At 40.1% G+C, this 24,430-nt stretch overlaps 1 protein-coding gene across 2 annotated transcripts in view; it reads left to right on the forward strand.

Annotated features, from left to right (window-relative positions):
* The window catches only part of syde1 (synapse defective Rho GTPase homolog 1), a 27,203-nt gene extending 4,629 nt beyond the window's left edge, over positions 1-22,574 (forward strand). Inside the window, exons 2-8 of one of the 2 annotated variants that reach the window (XM_084433741.1) lie at positions 8,834-9,607; positions 11,969-12,847; positions 14,350-14,579; positions 15,525-15,651; positions 16,630-16,799; positions 18,465-18,744; positions 20,238-22,574. In XM_084433741.1, the coding sequence (XP_084289867.1) occupies positions 8,834-9,607; positions 11,969-12,847; positions 14,350-14,579; positions 15,525-15,651; positions 16,630-16,799; positions 18,465-18,744; positions 20,238-20,821 (3,044 nt within the window). In that variant the 3' untranslated portion in view covers positions 20,822-22,574. The remainder of the gene's footprint in view (positions 1-8,833; positions 9,608-11,968; positions 12,848-14,349; positions 14,580-15,524; positions 15,652-16,629; positions 16,800-18,464; positions 18,745-20,237) is intronic. The other variant, XM_084433742.1, reaches the window with a different exon arrangement.
* The last annotated feature ends 1,856 nt before the right edge of the window (positions 22,575-24,430 follow it).

Here is a 24,430-nt window from a genome sequence, read left to right on the forward strand (position 1 = left end):
AGAATATTTAAACAATGCTTAGAGAGCATTTGTGTGTGATTTGAGTTGGACAGAAATCTGAAAACTTAAAGAGAATGACCCGTTTAGTTGCTCAAAGTTCATTAAAACAACCATTTCAAAAGCCGAAGTGATTTTCTTTTTTATATTATAGTTAGAATATGTATAACTCAGTGTTTTAACTAATTGAAAAAGCTGAATAATCGTTCCAAACTTACTGATTAGTCGGTGAAATAATCGATGATTAGTCGATTAATCGTTCTAATAATCGTTAGATTAACCGATTATCAAAATAATCGTTTGTTGCAGCCCTAGTGTGTGTTCATCAGTGTGTGTGTGTGTGTGTGTGTGTGTCTGTGTGTGTGTTCGTCAGTTTGTGTGTGTGTGTTCATCAGTGAGGGTCAATAGATTGCTTCATCACTGCATCTGTGAACCACATGAGAGTCCAAAACAGAAAACTGGATGTGTGTGTGTGTGTGTGTTTCTTGATCTGCGACTCGTTGCCACACAGAATCTGCGCCCGCAGAGATTTACTAAAAGATCCGCAGTTTCCCAAGAACTGAATTGCTTCTGTGAATACATGTCCAGTTTTTGAAGGAATATTTATTCGTCATCATCATGTTCCAAACCTTCCTTTCTTCCAGTAGTCCATGTGACTCATGCATGAGCTGTGTGTGTGTGTGTGTGTGTGTGTGTGTGTGTGAGTGAGTGAGAGTGAGAGTGTGTGTGCGTTTGTGAGTGAGAGTGTGTGTGTGTGTGTGTGTGTGTGTGTGTGTGTGTGTGAGTGAGTGAGAGTGAGAGTGTGTGTGCGTTTGTGAGTGAGAGTGTGTGTGTGTGTGTGTGTGTGTGTGTGTGTGTGTGTGTGTGTGTGAGAGTGTGTGTGTGTGTGAGTGAGTGAGAGAGTGTGTGTGTGTGTGTGTGTGTGTGTGTGTGTGTGTGTCCGAGAGTGTGTGTGTCCAAGAGTGTGTGTGTCCGAGAGTGTATAAGAGTGTGTGTGAGAGTGTGTGTGTCTGACAGTGTATAAGAGAGTGAGTGTGTGTGTGTGTGTGTGTGTGTGTGTGTGTATATACACATAAATATTATTACATTTTTTTATATAATATTTCTATTTTATTTTATTTCAGCTTTATTTAAAGGATTAAAAGCGTGTTTTAACAGTTGTAGATGTAAGGCTGGATACACCACATGACCTTTGACCTGACGGACAGTCTGGACGATACACCACATGACCTTTGACCTGACGGACAGTCTGGACGAGTCGACACTAGTTTCTACAGAGCTGATATTGAGTTATGAAGTCATGTAGAGTATTAATAACTGCACTGATCCTGATGTGATGATCCCGATCTTCTGCTCGTCTCTAGACTCCTCCGACATCACGAGGAGCGTTCATGAGGACGGCATGTTCCCGCTTCTCCTCATCGGAGTGTAAACACACACACACACACACACGATGTCCTTTTGCTTCATCATGTCTTCCTCTAGTGGCTCAGGGTCTCGAGTGTTTACACACCGGATTAACATGCAAACTCTCGAACAGAAGATCTCTGTCATCATTGTGCCTCAGTGTTTCATTTATTCCTTCATTCCCGGCCGCTTGCAGGCCTCGACACACACGTGGGATGAGTTACGTGTGGTTTATCATCCAGCTCTGTGAACAATAGTGATAGTTTGATGTGTGATGCGGTGTAAACGCCACTAATGCTGTAAATCAGGAGCTGCGGAGTTTAGGACGTAAAGCCGTGTTACTCGGATCAGTTCTGTCCAGATCTCCTGTAGTTTCTATTTTAACAACTTCCTCTCGCTGATGTTCTTCCTGGAAGTGCAGATTAGAACAACAGGCCAGTCTGAGCTTCATTAGAGGACTGTGGAATACCATCGTTTATATCATGGTAGTACACTCTCACACACACTTTTATTTATATATATATATGAAGACTTCAGATGCAAAAGCCTCTTAGTGCCATCTGAAATTTTCAAATTCAGTAATTTCACTTAAATGGCAATGAAAATTACCTATTAATTGTCATTTAAGTGAAATTACTGAACTAAAATATACAAGCTTGATAAAAATGATAATTCTAGAAGAAAATTTCAGATGGCACTAAGAGGCTTTTGCATCTGAACTCTTCATATATATATATATATATATATATATATATATATATATATATATATATATATATATTACACATATCTATATTAAAGCTGTTTTGTATTAATGTTTTTTTATTTTTATTTTTTTTATTTACCAAAATATATTAATATTTGTATCAAATATTAAGTTAATAAATGTATATAATGTATATAATTAATATTATATATTAATTTATAATATTATAAAATATTATAATATAATAAATATTATAAATGTATATAATTAATTTATATATAAAAATTATATATTAAAAATAATTTATACAAATGTATTTATTCATAATTTGTATTTATGAATATATATTAATTTAAGTTATGTAATTAATATGATAATATAAAAATATTTACTGACTATTTTATATATATAATACAATTATTTATATTATTTATAGCTATATAACTGTTTTTTAAATAAATTTATTTTTGGAGAAATGTTAATTTCCCATTTATTTACATAATGTTTTTTATTAAATAAGAATTGTAATATATTTATACAATTATAATTTATGCATTGGTTCATATATATATATATATATATATATATATATATATATATATATATATATATATATATATATATATACCATAAATTATATATAAAAAAAATATTAAAATATGTTCTATATATTTCTTTTGCATATATATATATATATGAATGTATTGTATTTACTTTAACCATGTTGCTTACAGCATATATTTGCATTCTTCCAAAAAACAAACATACAAAAAATAATTTGGTTTGTTCTTATGGGAAAGCGCTGGTTGTGTGGGCCTGCTTCCAAACAGAAGTAGATTGTAATGTGCGGTTTGAGGCACTCTGGGAAAATATGCAAGCAGAAATGCAGCTGTCAGCATCTGGTCAAACTAATACACTGATAATGCTGTTCTGGGCTGATGTTTAATTCTATAATCCAGACATAAACAGAGATGAGATGAGACCCACTTCCAGTCTGGAAAAAATAGAGCATTGCAGAGAATGTACAATCTGCATCTCTTGTGATGAACAAACTCAACATGCACTCAAAAAAAGTGTGTGAAACAGTGTTTTTGAGCATCAGAAATGAAGAGAATAGTGGAGTGTGTCAGTGGGAGTCCAGCCACATGTCCAGTGCTGTCCTGTGTGAACCCGAAGCGGCGGTAAATCTTGTGCGGCGCTGATTAATTGCTGAGATAAGAAGCTCAACCAACAGAACAGATTGTTCAAGTTCACATCGAGGCCTTCAGATATTGTTTTTTTTCCTCGTCTAGCTTTCTTGAACTCGCACTGGTCTGGTGTTTCTGCTCTGGTCGAAGAATCCGACCATCAGATATAGTCATATCACTCCATAAACATGACGGAGAGCACTGACTGCAGATGTTTAGGAGTGCGTTTCCTCAGATCTGGCGGGTCGAGCTCTCAGAGGATACATCTTCACGGGGATCTGGAGAGACAGAGGCATGAACACACTGGATTGGGCCTGGACTCGCGTATTCCCCAAAAGCATGCTCAAATGTGGAGTTTAAATGATCATGCATGTTTATGTTGGCTTTATTATTGCTGTTCTGATATAGATATAAATGTCCTGAAACAGAAGATCTGCTTGCATGTTTTTAGCCTTTCCTGATGTGATTATTAATAGTTTGGCTTGTGTTTTCAGGGCAGATGAGAGAGACCGGATGTCTCAAATTATATGGGCGAATGAAGGGGGAGGGATCGGCATTCTGGGAAAAACTCTTTAACCGTTACGCCGTGAATATTCTCAGCAAACATTTCCACTAATGATTTCACACTGCCAAACATGGTAAACAAACACACAAACAAACAAGGCAGCCTTTTCAGTTTGGATTATTCATCACATTTTATCTTTCAACAAACTGACTGCATAAATCTGTCATGCATTAGAGGTCAATTTGATCTGTATTTGTTGCAGAGTTTAACATTCAGGGCCCTATTTTAATGATCTGAAAGGCAAGTATCAAACGCGAAGCGCAAGTAACTTTGTGGGCGGGTCTCGGGCGCTGTTGCTATTATACCGGCGGGATAAATGACTCTTGCGCCCGACGCTAATCTAGAATGTGTTGGTCTGAAGTAGCTTCATTACTCATAGGTGTGGTTTGGGCGTAACGTGAAATAAACCAATCAGAGCATCATCTCACATTCCCTTTAAGAGCAGGTGTGCTTGTTCCATGGCGGATTGCTATTATAACGGCGGATTCGCCAGGAGCGGTTCACAGTCGAGGAGACCGACGCTCTCGTCAGGGCCGTAAAACACAGAGAAGTGACATTGGGGATGGAGAAACACACACAAATTAGCTTCGGTTAAACAGGCGTATAATAATTTGGGTAAATGTGTAAGCTAGATTTATGCCTATTCTTTCACATCTTCATGGACACCACAATGATTTCCCTCGTGTGGTAATATTTTTCCTTGTAATAATGTATGGTTTTCTAAAAATGAGAACTGCTGCTTCTGTGTGTAGATGAGATAAGCAAAGTGTGTGTGTGTTGTGCACACGCTAACATTATGGCCAAGCATGCGCCCTTAAAATAGCATCTGAATAACGCGCCACTGACTTTAGACGAGGTTTCTCCTGGTCTGTGGCGGAAGTGTTTTCTGAAACTGCAAAATAGCACCAGGGAACGTTTGTGCCGGAACACGCCTCCTCTTTTCGCTGAACCGCCCCCGGGAGCGCAAGTTCATTCCCTAATTTACCGACGTGCGTCTGTGGAGGGAAAAGTCCGCTGTGCGCGGGTGAGAAATAGGAATGACACATGCGTCGCTGTACAAAGTCAATTGCGCTGGTGCGAGATAGGGCCCGATGTGTCTTAAAGGAACACGCCAACTTTTTGGGACTTCTAACCGTACACACACTGGGAACTATATTCTCAGAAGGCGAAGCACTGCTACTTGGGCGGAGTGATTAGCGCAACACCTGAAAAGCACCGTTGTTACTTCCGTCAACAAAACCAACGTGACTAGCAAGCTAGTAGCTAGTAAATCACTCAGCAGAAGTAGCAGTGCTTCGCCTTCTGAGAATAAAGTTCCCAGTATGTGTACGGTTAGAAGACGGCAGTGTGTCATGTGACCTTGTTATTATTCGTACACGCTGTGGCTATACACATCACAACATGTAAATAGGAAAATGTCGGCGTTATTTTGTCACTTATTGGGAGCAGTATGCTAGCTGGAGCTGTTTACCTCCAGTCTTTGTGCTAAGCTAGGCTAGCGGTGGGTGCGTCAGACAGAGTTACGGCACGCACGGAGATGAGAAGGGTGTGTGTGGACTTATCTAACTCTGGGGGATACGGGGAATAAGCTAAAGTCCCAAATAGTCGGTGTGTTCCTTTAAAGCTGAAATGTGAAAGACACAAAAATCTGAAACCCTGAAAAATGGCACTTTATTTTAATGTATTTAGGTTCTCAACTGACAGCAACAGAACTAACACTCATGCTACTTCTCCAATCGTGATGCCAATAATGTAAAAATGGATAAACATCTGCTGTTTGATTAATCGGCCTAGTCGAAATACTGTCTATGAATGAGTAACCCGAAGCTCTAAAGGTTCGTCTGTCTTGGGTTTGGTGCACGTCGCTATTTAAAGTCGTAACAAACTAAACAAAGAAAGACCAGTTTATCAATGTGCTGTTTAAACCCAGAAAAGGCTTCATAAACACACAGACACACAGACTGGTCGCGTCAGAGGTGAAGGGTGAGTCCAGCGCACGCCCGTGAGAGTGTGCTTTGTGTGAGCGTGTGTATTTTGGGGTGTTGTAATGAATAGTGAATAGGGTTAAGTGTGTGTGTCCAGCTGTGAAGGAAAGCCCTCGACACAGACCGCTCATTGAATCCTCTCAGCGGCCCGACAGCTGTGTGTTTCTCACTGAAATCACTCCCTGTTTTGGCTTTTTGTATTTCCATGTGGGCATCATTTTTGTACCTTTTTCTTTATTCTTCATCCTAATTTTTGCGTCTTTGAATACAGTCAAACCAGACCCCAGATATACAGTACAGGCCAAAAGTTTGGAAACATTACTATTTTTAATGTTTTTGAAAGAAGTTTCTTCTGCTCATCAAGCCTGCATTTATTTGATCAAAAATACAGAAAAAAAAATGTAATATTGTGATATATTATTACAATTTAAAATAATTGGTTTTCAATTTATTATACATTAAATTATCATTTATTTCTGTGATGCAAAGCTGAATTTTCAGCATCATTACTCCAGTCTATCACATGATCCTTCAGAAATCATTCTAATATGATGATTCATTATCAAAGTTGGAAACAGTTCTGCTGCTTAATATTTTTTCATAACCTGTGATACTTTTTTAGGATACTTTGATGAATAAAAATTAAAAAAAATTAAAATAAAAAAAAGAAGCAAATGTTTTAAAAATAGAAATCTTTTGTAACAACAATATACACTACTGGTCAGTAATTATTAAAATCAATACTTTTATTCAGCAAGGATGTGTTAAATTGATAAAAAGTGATAGTAAAGAAGATTTATATTATTAGAAATTTTTTTTTTATTTTGAATAAATGCAGTTCTTTTTAACCTTTTATTCATCAAATATATTAAGCAGCAGAACTGTGTCCAACACTCATAATGAATCATCATATTAGAATGATTTCTGAAGGATCATGTGATAGACTGGAGTAATGATGCTGAAAATTCAGCTTTGCATCACAGAAATAAATGATAATTAAAAGTATAATAAATTGAAAACCAATTATTTTAAATTGTAATAATATATCACAATATGACATTTTTTTCTTTATTTTTGATCAAATAAATGCAGGCTTGATGAGCAGAAGAAACTTTAAAAAACATTAAAAACAGTAATGTGTCCAAACTTTTGGCCTGTACTGTATATATATATTGTATTTTTTTTTTACTAATGTGTGCTGGACACTATAGTTCATTTATGTAAGTGAGGAGAGCAAAATAAAGTAAAAAGAAAATATTCTTCATACAGTGACCACCAGTAACATTTATAACAATTTGGGACTAAAAATGATTGGGACACTTTGAGCTGATCATGTTTTGCTGAAGTGTTTTGTCTTTAATTGCTAATGCTCTTTTTACACACAGACTGAACAAAATGAAGCATTGCTTGGTGATTGGTTGAGCTAAACTGGTATTATCTAATTGTGTAGTTAAATTTAACATAATTCATGTGTGAGACAGTCTAACAGAAGGACGGACAAAACCAGTAAAATATCAACTGAGTTCTGCTCATATTTTATCACCATTTTCTAAACCATAGTGAATAAACTGATAATGTGAGAAATGTTGAAGGTGTGTGAATACATTTAGTTTTGACTGTACATGCTTTCCTGTAGCTCAAGCAGTGGAGAATGGTGCTAGTAATGCCAATGTCATGGGTTTGATTCCCAGAATAAATACATGGATAAAAATAATGCATGGATAAAAGTCTCCCAAAATTCATAAATGTAAATCAAACGAATCTCTTCTGCGCCTTCTCTCAGTCTGTGCATTTATGTCTGCGATATGTGTGTAGCTCTAGCTTGTTGCTTTCTGTTTCTCTCCCTCTTTTTCTTGGCTACTTTGGCATAACAGGAAGTCACTTAAACTACTGTAACACTTCCTGTTCAGGGAAGCATAAAGAGATCTGTGTTTTTCTGTTTTAATCTTTAAGTCAATTTGGCTTCTGTAATGTGACGCATTTCTAAGTGAACCGGGATATTGATTGAGAAAGAAAAGTAGGGTGGGAATTGAAACATTGATTTAAACTCTTCAAACACAAGGTCTGCGAGGGTCACATTTCGTACAAACATTGAATTTGAAGTTTTCCTGAAACACACTCTTGATGTACGCATCGAATGACCAAAGAAAATTTCAGATGAGAGGTTTCAGTTGTGTGCTCGGAAAATCCCAACAGATCTGGCTCTTTCCGCACCCTTGAAATAGACTTGCACGTTTCTATCTGTCAAACTTTTCGTCACATCTTTGTACGGTGTTTAAGCAGCGTTAGTGGTTTAGGCGTTTGCTTGTTGAATGTTGTCTTGGCCTTGTAAACTAGCATTGGTTTTGATACACTCATGTGCAGTGTTGACTAAAGAGCGATTGCCAAGAGATGTTTTTATTCAGCACTTTTAGAGTCATGCAAGCCAACAGAGATAATGCGCAGAGCACACACACACACACACACACACACAGGAGTTATTCATGGCTTCTGGAAGTGGATAAGATATTTGGCTAACTGTGTGTCACAAGCCACGTTCATAATTTCAAGAGGGGAAAGAACAGACGGAGAGAGAGAGAGAGAGAGAGAGAGAGTAAGGGGAAAACGGGAGGAGGGAGTTTGGAGAAACTTCCAGATGTGCAAGATGGGAGGGAGAGGGAGCCGAGGGTGAAGGAGATGGTAAATATCTTCACCCCTCCTCTTTGGTCTTATTTTAATTCTTTCCAGTCGTCCTCTTCTCTTCGCAGCTCTACGTCACTGTAAACTCATCTCAGAAATGTTGTTTTAGGGAGGAAGCAAACCCTGTAAAGGTTAATAGCCCCCAGTTCCACTTTTACTTGTGGTATTTGCTGTTTCTGAATGTTGCAAGTCTCCAGTGATCAATTCTTCATGTTAGTCACTCCAATCCAGACAACTATTTCAACACCAAATAAGGCCAAATACTCCTGCTATGACAATAATGGCTGTTTTCTTTCCTCTGCTTTAGAAGTGACAGAAAAGGTGGAACTTTTCCAAAGTTGTCCATCAACTGCATCCACCTCAGGTCACGCTGAGCCCGAGAGCTCAGACCGAGAGGAGTGTACCAGACGCTCCCAGATCACCGTCTCCAAAAAACAGAACTGGGCCAAACTTCCCTCCACTTGCAGAGACCCAGTCGGCACAGATTCGTGTCCTAGCCTGGTCTATGGGCCACAGGACTGGGATTTGTGCTCTGGAAAGGCTGAGGCCTCAAAACAGGCCTGGAACCAACAAACTTTTAGTGAGGATGGCTTGAAGAGAAATCGGAATGATCTTGAATTGGAGTTTGGATATTCCAGCGCACCGTGCAACTCAGTTGAGGCCAGTTTACCGGAGTTGACCCCTTCGTCCACGACCTTTATGGATGTGTGTGTCTCTTCCAGCTCAGCAAAGATCTCTGGGCAAGGCGCTTACCTCCAGCACCTGGACAGGAGCAGTCGAGCCTGGGTACTGTCCACAGGAAAACCCCAGGCTTCAGATGAGGCCCAGAATCCAACCAGAATCACAGAGAGGCGACAGGGCCCGGATGGAGACGGAAACATTTGGTACAACCCCATTCCTGAAGAGGACGACTTAAGGGCCAGCAGAGAAGCAGATCAGGAAAAATACGGAGACCCGTGGAGAAAGAGAGAAAATGAGGGGTTGGCAAAGGAGAAAAGAGACCAGAAACGATCAGGGGGTTTGACCAATCAAACGAGAGACATTCAAACCGAAGTCGATGTCATCAGGACGGATAGTTCGGGTATGGTCAGATTTTCCATTATGTAAGAGTTTGTCACAAGCTAAGATGCATTTCCAGCACACACACAGCTGGTCTTAAAATGAGAAGTGCTGTTTTGAAATGATATTTATAGTAAGTAGACTGAAATGCTGTGTTATGCTATGCTGATTGTGTTTGGCGTTCACAAATTTGGAAAAAATGGGATTGAAAGCAACCACATTACATGTAATTATAAGTTCTTTTCTAAAACTTAGTGAGCTGCCTACCTAGACATCATTTGATGGCATCATATATGTGTTCTAGATGCTCTTTCAAAAAGTAGGGAGCATAATTATAATAGGCCTGCCTTTTAAGATGCCTTCTTTTGGTCAAATTCTAAGTCGGCAACAGTTGTGGAGAAGGCAATCCCTGAATACACAAATAGTTCAATATCATTAAAAACTGAATGCTTTACTCAATATTTGTGTGTATTTTTATGCTGCTAACCAGTATCACGTCTTTAGCCTAGTGACAAACTAATGTCAAACTCTTTATTGCTTTATTTATTACTTTTTTCATTAATTAAGTTTCTGTTTTCGGTTGAAACGGTGTTGTGTAAGCGGCCCCTAAGTTAATAACTAATGATCTTTGCAATGGAAGTGAATCAATCAAAACTAACTTTAGCTGGACAATAACTTTATTCTATAGAGCTGCTGTAAGCCAAAACAATCTCTGTTACTTTAATATCCTATTATCACTGTAAAGCTGCTTTGAAACCATCTATATTGGTAAAAGGCTATATAAATGAAGGTGGGCTTGACTTGATTTGACTTTAAGCACTGTTTTACTGCCTACGTAGAGCAGGGGTCGGACTCGGCACAACTCTGGCCCTCGAAGCCTACTGTCCTGCAGAGTTTAGCTCCAACCCTGACCAAACTCACCTGCCTATAGCTGTCTGAAGACCTTAATTTGCATGTTCAGGTGTGTTTGATAAGTGTTGGGGCTAAAGTCTACAGCAGGGGTGCCCAATCCTGCTCCTGCCGATCGAATGTCCTGCACAGTTCATCTCCAACCCTAATCAAACACACCTGAAGCAACCAATTAAGGTCTTCAGGATCACTTGAAAATTAAAGGCAGGTGTGTTTGATTAGGGTTGTAGATGAACTGTGCAGGACAGTCAATCGGCAGGAGCAGGATTGGGCACCCCTGGTCTACAGGAAAGTGGATCTTGAGGGCCAGAGTTGCCCATCCTTGATGTAGAGCTGGGATGAGCAACTTTGGTCCTGGAGGGTCACTGTCCTGCGAGTAGAGTTTCTGTAGCACTTTACATGTGAACCACTGTTTTACTGCCTACATATAGAGCAAAGGGTTGGACTTGGCACAACTCTGGCCCTCGAGGCCTATTGTCCTGCAGAGTTTAGCTCCAACCCTGACCAAACTCACCTGCCTATAGCTATCTGAAGACCTTCATTTGCATATTCAGGTGTGTTTGAGAAGTGTTGGGGCTAAAGTCTACAGGAAAGTGGATCTTGAGGGCCAGAGTTGCCCATCCTTGATGTAGAGCTGGAATGGGCAACTTCGGTCCTGGAGAGTAGAGTCTCTGGAGAAGGGGTTGGACATGGCACAACTCTGGCCCTCGAGGTCTAATGTCCTGCAGAGTTTAGCTCCATCCCTGACCAAACTCACCTGTCTATAACTGTCTGAAGACCTTAATTTGCATATTCAGGTGTGTTTGATAAGTGTTGGGGCTAAAGTCTACAGGAAAGTGGATCTTGAGGGCCAGAGTTGCCCATTCTTGATGTAGAGCTGGGATGGGCCACTTTGGTCCTGGAGGGTCACTGTCCTGCAAGTAGAGTCTCTGGAGAAGGGGTCGGTCTCGGCACAACTCTGGCCCTCGAGGCCTACTGTCCTGCAGAGTTTAACTCCAACCCTGATAAAAAAGTACCTGCCTGTGACTTTCTAGTTATCCTGAAGACATTGATTACCATGTTCAGGTGTGTTTGATAAGTGTTGGGGCTAAAGTCTACAGGAAAGTGGATCTCATTCCATCTCATCATTGCAAATCAGTTTATGATGGGGTGTCCGATCCTGCTTCTGGAGGGACACCTTCTGGCCGAGTTTAGTTCTAGCCCTAATTAAAAACACCTGGACCTACTAATCAAGGTCTTCAGGATCACTAGAAACTTCCAGGCAGGTGTATTGGAGCTAACAGCAGTAAGTTGGCCTTCCAGGAGCAGGATTGAACTCCCCTGGTTTATAAGGTTTCATTTATGTTGCCTAGTGTGCTGCAAGGCATCGTGCTATGTTTTGACACTGACTACTAAGATACTAAAGCACAACTTGGTTGTAGGAACATCTTAAAAGTTGTAATTCCTTTCTAACAGTGTGTTTCTTTGGGTTCAGATCTGGTTATGCTACAGTCGGACTGTATTAGCTCTGCAAGTGTTGTGAACTCTGACAGTTCGGGGGCACCAAAGAGAAGCCCAGGAGAGGGTGGAAATGGGAGCAGTGTGATCGACAAGATCAAGTCTCCAGGGACGGTTCGGCGGCTCTCTATGAAGATGCGGAAACTCCCAGAACTGAGGCGGAAGCTTAGCCTGCGCTCGTCCCGTAATCAGCGTCACGGACAGAGCCAAGGAAATGCCAGCAGTGCACCGGGAGCGTCAGATGAGGCTTTACCACCAAATGCATGCAAAGAATCATCCAACATCATCAGCAAGTACCACCTGGACTCCAGTGCACCCGCAAGGCCAAGACGTCGATCCTCTCGAATGCGCTCTGCTAGTAAAGGAGGGTATCTTAGCGATGGAGACTCACCTGAACTCCTGCCAAAGGGTCAGGGGTCGAAAGGCTCACCTACACCACCACCACACCGTGGACCACAGGATTCACTCGCTGTGGCAGACGCAGAGTCATTCCGCTTGTACTCGCTGACGGATCAGCCTCGCTGTGCTCAGAGACTTTCAGGCCTGCTCACGGTGCATTTGCTGGGAGTCGAAGAGCTACTCCGACCCCCTCGGATCGATGCTACTAAAGAAGTCTTCTGTGCCATTCAAGTGGACGGGGTGACCCGGGCTCGAACGTCCTTGCTAACTTGTCGAGGAGCGTGTCTCCCACTAAACCACACCTTTAACCTGGAGCTCGAGAGGGCGCGGCTGCTCAAACTGGTCATCTTGACGCCAACGACTGCTAGCGCTAACATCGGGTCTTGCGCGCCGGCTGCTCCCGCGCGTAACCGGGTTTGCTGTCTGGGCGCTGTGGCTATACCGTCCCTCTTCAAGGGTAAGAGAACCACCCATTTGTGAATCAAGTCCCAAGATGAAACTGATAGTTCTCTAAATTCTGATTAGATGAGCCATTTTTGAAGTTGTTGTAAAGGATTAGTTTTACCAAAAATGAAAACTCTGTCATCATTTACTCACCCTTATTTTTTTCCAAACCCATAAGACTTTTGATTATCTTCAGAACACATCAAACTAGGAGAGTTGAGCTTCTCTTTGGACCTGTTTACACAGGGTATTAAGATGCGTTTTGGTCAATCGGATCACAATCGTTTACACCTGGTGTTTTACTCCGTCTCTTTCGTCCACTTCAAACCACTTCTGTCCTGATTTCTTTGAGGGCAGGGTCTATGGGCGGGTAAATCTATGGGCTTTTTCAGATCTTTCGATCTAATGGACAAAATAAGCTCTTTACATATGAACACGAACACACGGAGAGCAGCAGTTTCGACCACATGAGCGTTTACACTACAAAAGCAATCCGGTTTGCAGTGCGTTTTCCACTACCTCTGGAAGTGGTTAAAAGTGGACGAGCTGAATTTAACATCGTCCACTTGTGAACGGATTGACGAAAACGCATCTTAATACCAGGTGTAAACAGGACTTTTATGTTCACTGAACAATGTTTATATGTGAGTAAAAGCCTAAATGAAATCTATTCATCATATGAAGTGAAGTGTCTCTTCAGAGGTCCTGCAATAAACCGCTTGATTCATATGGATTTTATGAACGTTTTGGGTGAATAGACTTTCAATAGAGGGGCAGAAATTCTCTATAAATTAAGATAAATATGTATTCATTTGTGTTACGAAAGATGAATGAAAGTCTTCTTGACATAAGGGTGAGTAATGATGATTAAGTTCTATTCTATAGTAACTCGTCACATTGCAATCCATAAGCAACTGAACTCTACTTCGTGTTTAGACTAACAAACCACCCCTTAAAGTCAGCATAAAAAAAATGGAAATTCACCATTTGTTTTCTAAATGCAAATTATTGTTAACTCATCCGTGCATATGTTTCTTTTTTTAATGTTTTGACATTGTAATGTTTAATCAAATCATCCGGCGAAACGTCTTCTCTCTGGTGACGTATGCTAGACTTCTCCAATCATTTCGTGCAGATCTTTCTCACAGTCGACTGCAAACTTGCATTCAGATCTGCCTCCGTCCAATCAATAGTTGGTGGATTGAACCAAGCCCCGCCCTACATTTAAATGTAAATAATTTTTCGTTCTTCCGTTTCACTCGGATAAAGGTCACAATACGAAATAAATTATCTGTTGCTTCTTCCAAGCATTTGGAACATGTTCACAAATTTTACCCTTTGTGTTTACAACCATACCACCCAGTCATACCCTGCACTGGCTTTGATCTTGCACTGAGCCTCTTATCTGTTTATCTTCGGTCTCTCTCTCTCTCTCTCTCTCTCTCTGTCTCTCTCTCTCTCTCTCTCTCTCTCTCTCTCTCTCTCTCTCTCTCTCTCTGTCTCTCTCTCCCGTAGCTTCTCGCAGTCAGCAGCTGTGTGTTCGTCTGGAGCCTCGTGGTTTGCTGTATGTGAAGTTGACCCTGTTGGAGCAGTTCGTGACCCCGTTCCCGCGCCTCAGTGACCTGCCCCCCCCTACAGTGTTCGGGGTGGAGCTGCGCCCCCTGGTGGAGAAAGAAGCGTCCACACTCAGAGTGCCTCTGATCATTCAGAAGTGTGTTTCTGAGATCGAGAGGAGAGGACTGAGGGTGAGACGGCGCGCATTTTTATTATATTATTAGCGCTGGGCAACGATTAATCGCATCCAAAATAAAAGTTTGTTTTGTATTTATAAATACACACACATGCATGTATGTATATATTTAAGAAAAATGTGTTTATATATAAAATATTTATATTTATATATAATATAAATTATGTATAAATATATAAACAGTATATACATGCAAATACTTCTTAAATATATACATGCATGCGTGTGTGTATTTATATATACAAAATAATGATATACAGTACAAACACAAACTTTTATTTTGGATGCAATTAATCTTTGCTCAGCACTAATTATTATTTCTCAATACTTGGGTCACTTTTTCAAAACTCTTCACACCAACTTTCAGCTTTGCTCTGCAGTTAAAGTCCTATTCTGCTTTCTTTACAACTTTCTTTATCTAATGTTGGTGTTTGAGCATGAAAAATGTTTCTTCTCTATATCAGTGTCAGTGTTTCTGAACTCCTGAAACGCCTCCGCTGTAGTCTTGAGTTTCTTCCGGGAACACGTCACAATATTCCTCATTATAATAATTAATGCGCAGAATAAAGGGGCGGGGCCTGGCTGAGTTAGTTAGTAGTGTGCTAAACTGGCGGTTATGGTAAGGGGCGGGACATTTCCCAAACACACTCGAAGCGCTCGACCAATCACAACACGCTGATCCAGCCGACCAATCAGAGCACAGTGTGCTTTTCAGAAGGAGGGGCTTCATAGAGACAGGAAGTGAACAGAGCGTTACTGACAGACTGGGAAGAGAGGAGCCGCAACAATGGAGAATATGAGGAGAATAATCAACATTCAAGCAGGAAAACCTGTTCTAGTAGAGCCTGAAACATCATCAAGACTTTGCATAATAGATCTAAGTATTGAGAAATGTGTCCTAGTGGTTGTAAAAAGACACTGTGTGTTTCTGTGTGTGCAGGTGGTGGGACTGTATCGTCTCTGTGGGTCTGCAGCAGTGAAGAAGGAATTGCGCGATGCGTTTGAGAAGGACAGTGCTGCAGTTTCCTTAAACGACGAGCTCTATCCCGACGTCAATGTCATTACCGGTCAGTCAACCTGATGTATTCATCTACCACGCTTTTTTACTTAAAGGGTTAGTTCACCCAAAAATGAAAATTCTGTCAGTAATTACTCACCCTCATGTTGTTCCAACCATGTAAGTCTTTCGTTCATCTTCGGAACACAAATTAAGATATTTTTGATGAAATCTGACAGAATTTTGACTCCTCCATAGGCTTCCAGTGTGACCGAAACTCACCGGCCCAGAATAGTTATTAAAACATCGTTAAAATAGTCCAAGTAACTACAGTGGCACTACATTAAGTTTATCATCAGACGAGAATACTTTTTGTGCGCAAAAACAAACAAAAATAACGACTTTATTCCACTTTTCATTTCCTTCTCTCTGGGCCTCGTAGTGTTTTTGCGCTGCGCGTCTGTGTTGCACGTCATCACGCATCACACACATGACCAGCCTCGGCCAATAGTGAGCCTACGTGGTGACGTGTAACACAGACGCGCTGCGCAAAAACACTACGTGGACTCACTCGAGGCCCAGAGAGAAGGAAATGAATAGTGGAATAAAGTCGTTATTTTTGTTTGTTTTTGCGCACAAAAAGTATTCTCGTCGCTTGATATACTTAAGATTGAGCCACTGGAGTCACTTGGACTATATTAACGATCTCTTTAATAACTTTTCTGGGCCAGCAAGTTTCGGTCACACTGGAAGCCTATGGAGGAGTGAAACATGGCTCAGATTTCATCAAAAATATCTTAATTTGTGTTCCGAAGATGAACGAAGGTCTTACGCGGTTGGAACAACATGAGGGTGAGTAATTACTGACAGAATTTTAATTTTTGGGTGAACTAACCCTTTAAGAGTTTTGATATTGAACAATATCAATTTACAAACTCAAGTAGGGAACAATAATATTCATATGAAAATCTACACCAATAACATGCAATTAAATCTCCAGGGTTTTTGTAGATGTAAATATGGATTGTTTTTTTATTATTATGGTCAGGCATCCTGAAGGACTACCTGCGCGAGCTGCCGTCTCCTCTCATCACGAGGACCCTGTATGAAGTGGTGTTAGAGGCCATGATGGTTCGACCGGCCTGTAGAAACGACAGCGACGCTCAGCGATCACAAAACACCGTGGCTCTGCTGCAGTGTCTCCCTGAGGCCGAGCGGGTAATGCATCCAGTCTCCGTCAGCCTTTAGATGTGAACCTGTCCTGACTATCAGGTGTCCATTTCAGGCTCTCAGAGTTCTGTTTACACTGCCATTCAAAACTATTTCTGAAAGAGTCTCTCCTGCTCACCAAAGCTGCATTTATCTGATCAAAAATACTGTAAAAATAGTGAAATATTATTGTAATGTAAATCATCTGTTCTCTATGTGAATATACAGTAAAGTGTCATTTATTCCTGTGATCAAAGCTGAATGTTCAGCATCATTACTCCAGTCTTCAGTGTCACATGATCCTTCACAAATCACTCTAATATGATGATTTATGATCAAGAAACATTTATGATTATTATCAGTGTTGAAAACAGGAAACTTTTATTTTTCACAATTCTTTGATGGATATAAAGTTCAAAAGAACAGCATTTATTTGAAATGTATCTTCGCTGAATAAAAGATCATTTCTTTCAAAATAAACACTTTTGAATGGTAGTGAATACACACCTTTAACTTTTCAGTCCGTAACATTTATTCGTTTACATGTGAATTACATCTAATTCATATTTTTTTTTTTTTTTTTTGTGAAATATCAAGCTGAAAGATTTTATATATTATTATTTGGATTAATTATTGATCTATTTTATAATATTGTTAAATTATTGTATTAAAATATTGTTATTATGATTATTTTACATTGTATTACTCTTGAATAAAGTGCTTTGGTGCTGAAATGGCATTAAATTATAATAAATTACATTTTTTTAATTACAATTACAATCCAGAAAAGCTTTTTTTTTTAGCAAACCTTCAGTCTCTTCCACTCACTGTAACTCTAAACACATTTGTAAGATGTAAATGGACACTTGCATCACATTTCTGAGATTGAGAAAGGATTGACTTCAGATGTTTACAGGACTGAAATGTTCCTGTTTATTTGTTTAAGATCTGCACTTCCCTGTTCAGTTACTCCTTAGTTTTTGCATTTGATTGTTTTCTGAAGGTTTTAAATGATCCTCAAGGAGCCACGCAGCTTTACTCTGAGTAAACTGATCTAATAAGAATGGCAAACATTTAGATTTCTTTCTCCTTCGTTTCTTAAGCAGTTTGTCACTGTTCTTTCATTGAATCTTCTTTCATGCTCGGATGTCCTTGTTTCTGCCAGACGTGAGTCTGAGCTTCTTCCTGAGGATGTGATTTTATGTAAGAGCACTGAAGTGTTTACGCGAGAGGGAGTGTGTGTGTGTGTGTGTGTGCCGCTGTACGTGGTTTGTTTGTCCCATGTGAGCAGCAGAACAGCAGCCTGAGGGTTTCCAACATCGTCCAAAACAAACTAATTGGGAATGAGAACCTCCCGCTCCTCCTGCTCTCATGCATTTATACTCTTTCTTTTCTCATCTCGTTCTTCATTTAGAAAAGTATAGCTCACTTTTAGGAGCTTGCATAATTTTACCACGTTTATGCATCCTGAAGCCTTAATCAAAATGGGCTCGATTTGCTTTCTTAAAGGAGATACATGTTGGAATTTTCATGTATTAATCATTTTTATTTTTTGCAAATGTGTGATCAGGCCTTCCCAGGTTGTCTATGAAAGCCTGATGTTCATGTGAAGTGCTTGTTAACATGTTAATGCAGTGTTTGATGTGTGTGTGTGTGGTTTTGTGTCTTCTGAAGGCAACTCTGTCCTTCTTGCTGGATCATCTGAGTCTGGTGGCGTCTTACAGCGACAGCAACCGAATGACGTGCCAGAATCTGGCCGTGTGCTTCGGGCCGGTTCTCCTGACGCCCACGCAGGAGTCCTGGCAGGCCGGGCTGACGGCCCCGGGGTCAGGGGCCCTGATGGGGTCCGGGGCCGCTCGAGGGCGTAGCTTCGCACACAGTGAAGAGATCGCCAGTGCCGTGGACTTCAAGCGACACATAGAGGCTTTGCACTACCTCCTGCAGCTCTGGCCTGGTGAGTTTGTGGCCCAACATTTATATTATCATCAATTATTACCCGAAAATCATTTTTAAAATTTTAAAAAGTAACACATCCTTCCCTCGCGGGTCAATTTGACCCCCTTAGGAATGAATGGAAAGCGAGGAATGTTTCAGTACACATAGAAAAACCTAAAAATTATCAAAAATTAAAACTAAAAATGCTAAAACTTTACCAAAAAAATTATTTTATAATGTATAATGTGTATCTGAATGCACACTGAAGAGAAATGACTTTAGGACCCAGAAGAACAGCTCATATAGAGAGATAAGGGCATCTAGAGTCATGAAATATCATCTTATATTATATTAAAGACACACAATGTAAGATATTTTGAGCTGAATTAAAAGGGTTATGTATGAAATAGTGAGTTATTTTGAATTTAACTTGAAAGAATATGAGGAATGTGCTTAAATTATTATTTATTTATTATATCTACTCATTTAAAGGTAACTTAAATAAAAAAATAACAAAAAAAATCCCCAAAAATTGCATTAAAAAATGTAAAACAATATGATCAAAATGGAATAAAATAAGCATTCTGGACAAGTATAATTTTAGGGCTTCGGGTCATTTTGTCCCGCGAGGGAAAGAAGTGTTACAAAGTGTGAGGATGAGGGTTAAAGTCATTTCAGACCTGTTCTACACTGCAGAAAGTCACGCGTCGTGATTTTTACTTGCAGAATGAAATAAAACGAAAGATCACATGCATCCTTTTTTCCTCTGAATGTCCTCTGGTTTTGATTATCGTTCCAGCAACGCTCATGCGATGAAATATCATGCATATAATCTGATCATAATCGGCTGCATCTCAGAAGGTCATGCGAACAGTTTGCACTCTGAGCGTCATGTTACGACCCTTGACCTCATGACGCAGCACATGTGTAACATGCAGGAGGAATTTCAGTAACCTGTGACAGCTGTTGTGGATCTGCATGGAACATCAGTCTAAATCTGTGCCATGTGTGTAGAGTTTGATGCATGCGAGCGCACGAACACACGCCATGCTCAGCTGGGACTTAAAGACACTTAATATTCGGCTATATTATTGATTTGATTACACTGATACTATCAGATGTGAACAAAACAAAACTGAATTGAGCTGAAAAAGGACACTGACAGTGTTATCGAAACTGAATTGAACCAACATTGAACTGAATTGAATAAATAATGAACTGAATTAAATTAACACTGAATTGAACTGAATCAACAATGAACTGAATTGAGCTGAAAAACAACACTATTGTCTTTTTAGAGCTGCTTTATAGATTTGAATTTGTCTCATATTGAATTTGTCTCATATTTGCAGAAGTTTGCATCGACACTGTTATTTTCCTGTTTATCACGGGGAATTAAAACTGCTTTTAAACGATCTGTATTGTATAAAGCTATAGAAATAAAGCTGACTTGACTTGCACATCTGCCACATATCAAGTGTGTAACGGCATTTCATGTCCGTTTCTTCGCAGTACCCAAAGAACGAGTGATGGATGACTCCGACCAATCACAGGTCATCTCTTCTTCGGTATCCCAGAGTTCCTCACTGCGGCGATCGCTTCCCTCGGTTCAGGACGAGCCAGTTGTTTCCCGTAGGGGGCGTGGCCTTCAGGACGAGCCAGTTGTTTCCCGTAGGGGGCGTGGCCTTCAGGACGAGCCAGTTGTTTCCTGTAGGGGGCGTGGCCTTCAGGACGAGACGGTTGTTTCCCGTAGGGGGCGTGGCCTTCAGGACGAGCCGGTTGTTTCCCGCAGGGGGCGTGGCCGCCTGGAAAGCCCGCCCTGTAACCGATACGCTGGTGACTGGAGCGTTTGTGGGCGGGACTTCATGTCGAACGACGAGGCGGATTACGACGAGGTGGCGGGAAGCGAGAGCGACGACGACATGGACAGGGCGAAGAAGCGGGACGTGTGGGCGTCGCCCGACGGTTTGTACGTGGATGACTTCGCTCTCGACTTCGACGCCCCGTTCACGTGCCGGTTGAGTCTGAAGGACTTTGACACTCTGATTTCAGACTTGGAGAGAGAGTTAGCCAAACAAATCAATATCTGCCTCTGAACCTGAGCACTTCTCATCCTTCTCTGCGCATGTTTTACGTGCTTGACGTTAAAGAGAATGTTCACTCAAACATGAAAATTCCCCCGTGATTTACTCACCCTGAACTCATCCTAGGTGTGTATGACATTCTTCTCTCAGACGAATACAATCAGAGTTATATTTGAAAAAATAGTTGGCTCTTCCAAGCTTTATAATGGCAGTGAATGACTGTTTCTGTTTTGAAGTCCATAAAAGTGCATCTATCCATCATAAAAGTGCATCTCTCCATCATAAAAGTGCATCTATCCATCATAAAAGTGCATTTATCCATCATAAAAGTGCATCTATCCATCATAAAAGTCCATCTGTCCATCATAAAAGTGCATCTGTCCATCATAAAAGTGCATCTCTCCATGATAAAAGTGCATCTATCCATCATTAAAGTGCATGTCTCCATCATAAAAGTGCATCTCTCCATCATAAAAGTGCATCTCTCCATCATAAAAGCGCATCTATCCATCATAAAAGCGCATCTATCCATCATAAAAGTGCATCTCTCCATCATAAAAGCGCATCTATCCATCATAAAAGTGCATCTCTCCATCATAAAAGCGCATCTATCCATCATAAAAGTGCATCTCTCCATCATAAAAGTGCATCTCTCCATCATAAAAGTGCATCTATCCATCATAAAAGTGCATCTCTCCATCATAAAAGTGCATCTATCCATCATAAAAGCTCATCTATCCATCATAAAAGTGCATCTCTCCATCATAAAAGTGCATCTCTCATCATAAAAGTGCATCTATCCATCATAAAAGTGCATCTCTCCATCATAAAAGTGCATCTATCCATCATAAAAGTGCATCTCTCCATCATAAGTGCATTTATCCATCATAAAAGTGCATCTGTCCATCATAAAAGTGCATCTCTCCATCATAAGTGCATTTATCCATCATAAAAGTGCATCTGTCCATCATAAAAGTGCATCTGTCCATCATAAAAGTGCATCTGTCCATCATAAAAGTGCATCTCTCCATGATAAAAGTGCATCTATCCATCATAAAAGTGCATCTGTCCATCATAAAAGTGCATCTCTCCATCATAAAAGTGCATCTGTCCATCATAAAAGTGCATCTCTCCATCATAAGTGCATTTCTCCATCATAAAAGTGCATCTGTCCATCATAAAAGTGCATCTATCCATCATAAAAGTGCATCTGTCCATCATAAAAGTGCATCTGTCCATCATAAAAGTGCATCTCTCCATCATAAGTGCATTTATCCATCATAAAAGTGCATCTGTCCATCATAAAAGTGCATCTATCCATGATAAAAGTGCATCTATCCATGATAAAAGTGCATCTCTCCATCATAAAAGTGCATCTGTCCATCATAAAAGTGCATCTGTCCATCATAAAAGTGCATAAAAATATGAAAAATATACAGCCATTCTAAACCTTGGAAGAGCCAGGACATTTTTTATATAACTCAGATTGTGTTCGTCTGAGAGAAGAATGTCATACACACCTCGGATGAGTTCAGGGCGAGTAAATCATGGGATAATTTTCATTTTTGGGTGAACTATCCCTTTAATTGCATCATAAGTCACTTTGGAATATCGCGGCATGTTTCAGATGATTAAAAAAATGCGACATATAAACTAGTTTTTATTCGTGAAAAAGACGAGCAGAACATGTATGGAGTATTTGTGTATGACGCAGCATTTGACATGCTAGAACATTTCATAGCAGCTACTGTAATGTAATAAGCACAAAAACAAAAATATTCATAGTTCATAGGCGAGACGTGTATGGATGGTCATAACGAGCTGTATCATAACTAGCGCTGTGAAACGATTAATCGCATCCAAAATAAAAGTTTGTTTACATAATATATGCGTGTGTAGTGTATAATTATTTTGTTTATATAAATACACACACATGCATGTATATATTTAAGAAAAAAATCTTAAATGTATACTTGATATGTATTTATATATACAAAATAATTGTACACAGCACACACACACACACATATTATGTGAACAAACTTTGGATGCGATTAATTATAACGCGCTATAAACACTAGTTGTGATGAGGCGGGTGACGCGGAAGGATGACGGCAGGCTGTGCGTCTGCGTTACGTTTGTGTGAAGTTTCTTTTATTTAAAGCTCTGTGTACGACTCTTATTCCAGAAGGCTGGTTCGTGTCTCCGTGAGAGAAACCAGCGGCGTTTGGGCCAAGATCTCATCATTCTTTCCACCAGGACATTCCGTTACGTGTGTTTCTCTGCCAGACTCCCGTCGGGAACAGCAGTGCAGCGCTTCTCTGACCAGCCGCAGTGTGTTCTTCAGCGGTGGACGTATTATTACATTCCCTTGAGGTCATGTTAAAGGAACGGTCTGGGTTCAGTAGAACTTCACAGCATTCGTGACATAATGTTGATTCGAGAAGCCAAAGTCAATATATGATGCAATGGCGGCTGCGTCGGTAATTGATGTTATGACATAAATGCTGTCATTACATTTTAATGGTTGTGTCATTTCTAACACAAACAGAAAATCAATGACTCTTTTGGCACAGCTTTTCCAAAACTCTCATTGGTCAGTTAGAGAGATAGTCCCGCCCCCAGACTCGCGTCATTGGTCGAGTCAGAAGTTGTCAGATCAGTGTTCTGAAAGTGACAAACATGATACAACTAATGACATTTGTAACAGTATTTATTAATCTTTGTTAAAGTAAATAAAAACACAACTGTTCATTGTTAGTTCATCAAATATGTAATAAATGTTGCATTTAACGTATTAGTGAATGCTGAAATGAACATTATTGTATAAGTTGTGTTGAACTCAGAACTTTCGTTTAAAACCCGGTTTACGTTTGACAATCAGCGAAAGGAAAGCTTGGCCAGAGATGTGTGCTCTTTCTGAAGAATATATAATATAGTGTTGATTTTGACTGAATTTGCACAGTTTATTATGCCAAAATAATTGATTCAGGTTTAGTTTTTCCAGAAGACAGAAACGCTGAATCAGGAGCTGCGTGATGTAACCTGTAGTGTCGTGCCAAAGACTGTCGTGATGGATTATTATTGCACTTGTGTGTGTAGTTGTCTAGGTTGTGCTTGGGCTGATCTGAGATCAGCTTTATCTCTCATATCCGCACGCGGTACAAATAATCTCGACTGTGATCGGACTCTAAAAGCCACGGATGGAATATAAAGGCCATGACTGAGCGCTCTATATGCAAGCTGTTCGACATGCTTTCTTTGAATTTCAGTTTTGTTTAGTTGTATAAACAGTGTTATTATATTCTATTATTGCACCTGTAACATTAAGCACTTCTGTCTGTGCTCATGCATAGCTACAGCCCAGCGATACACACGTCTGCTGTGTGTGTGTGGATAATGTACCATTCAGTGTTATGTTGAAGAAATAAAGCAGTGTTATGTTTCTACAATGAATCTGAGTGTATTTTCTATAAACTATAAACTAGAAGCAACTACATGTCAGCCAGCAGTCGTGAAAGTTACTTATAGTTAGTAGAATGTTCTAGAAGTTGACCACGGAAGTGTAACCAGAATATCTGCCAGTCGGGAGAGAAATGATCGTCGAGTCGGGTTTATTTC

Source organism: Rutilus rutilus, assembly GCF_951802725.1.
Source record: "Rutilus rutilus genome assembly, chromosome: 16".
Lineage (NCBI taxonomy): Eukaryota > Metazoa > Chordata > Actinopteri > Cypriniformes > Leuciscidae > Rutilus > Rutilus rutilus.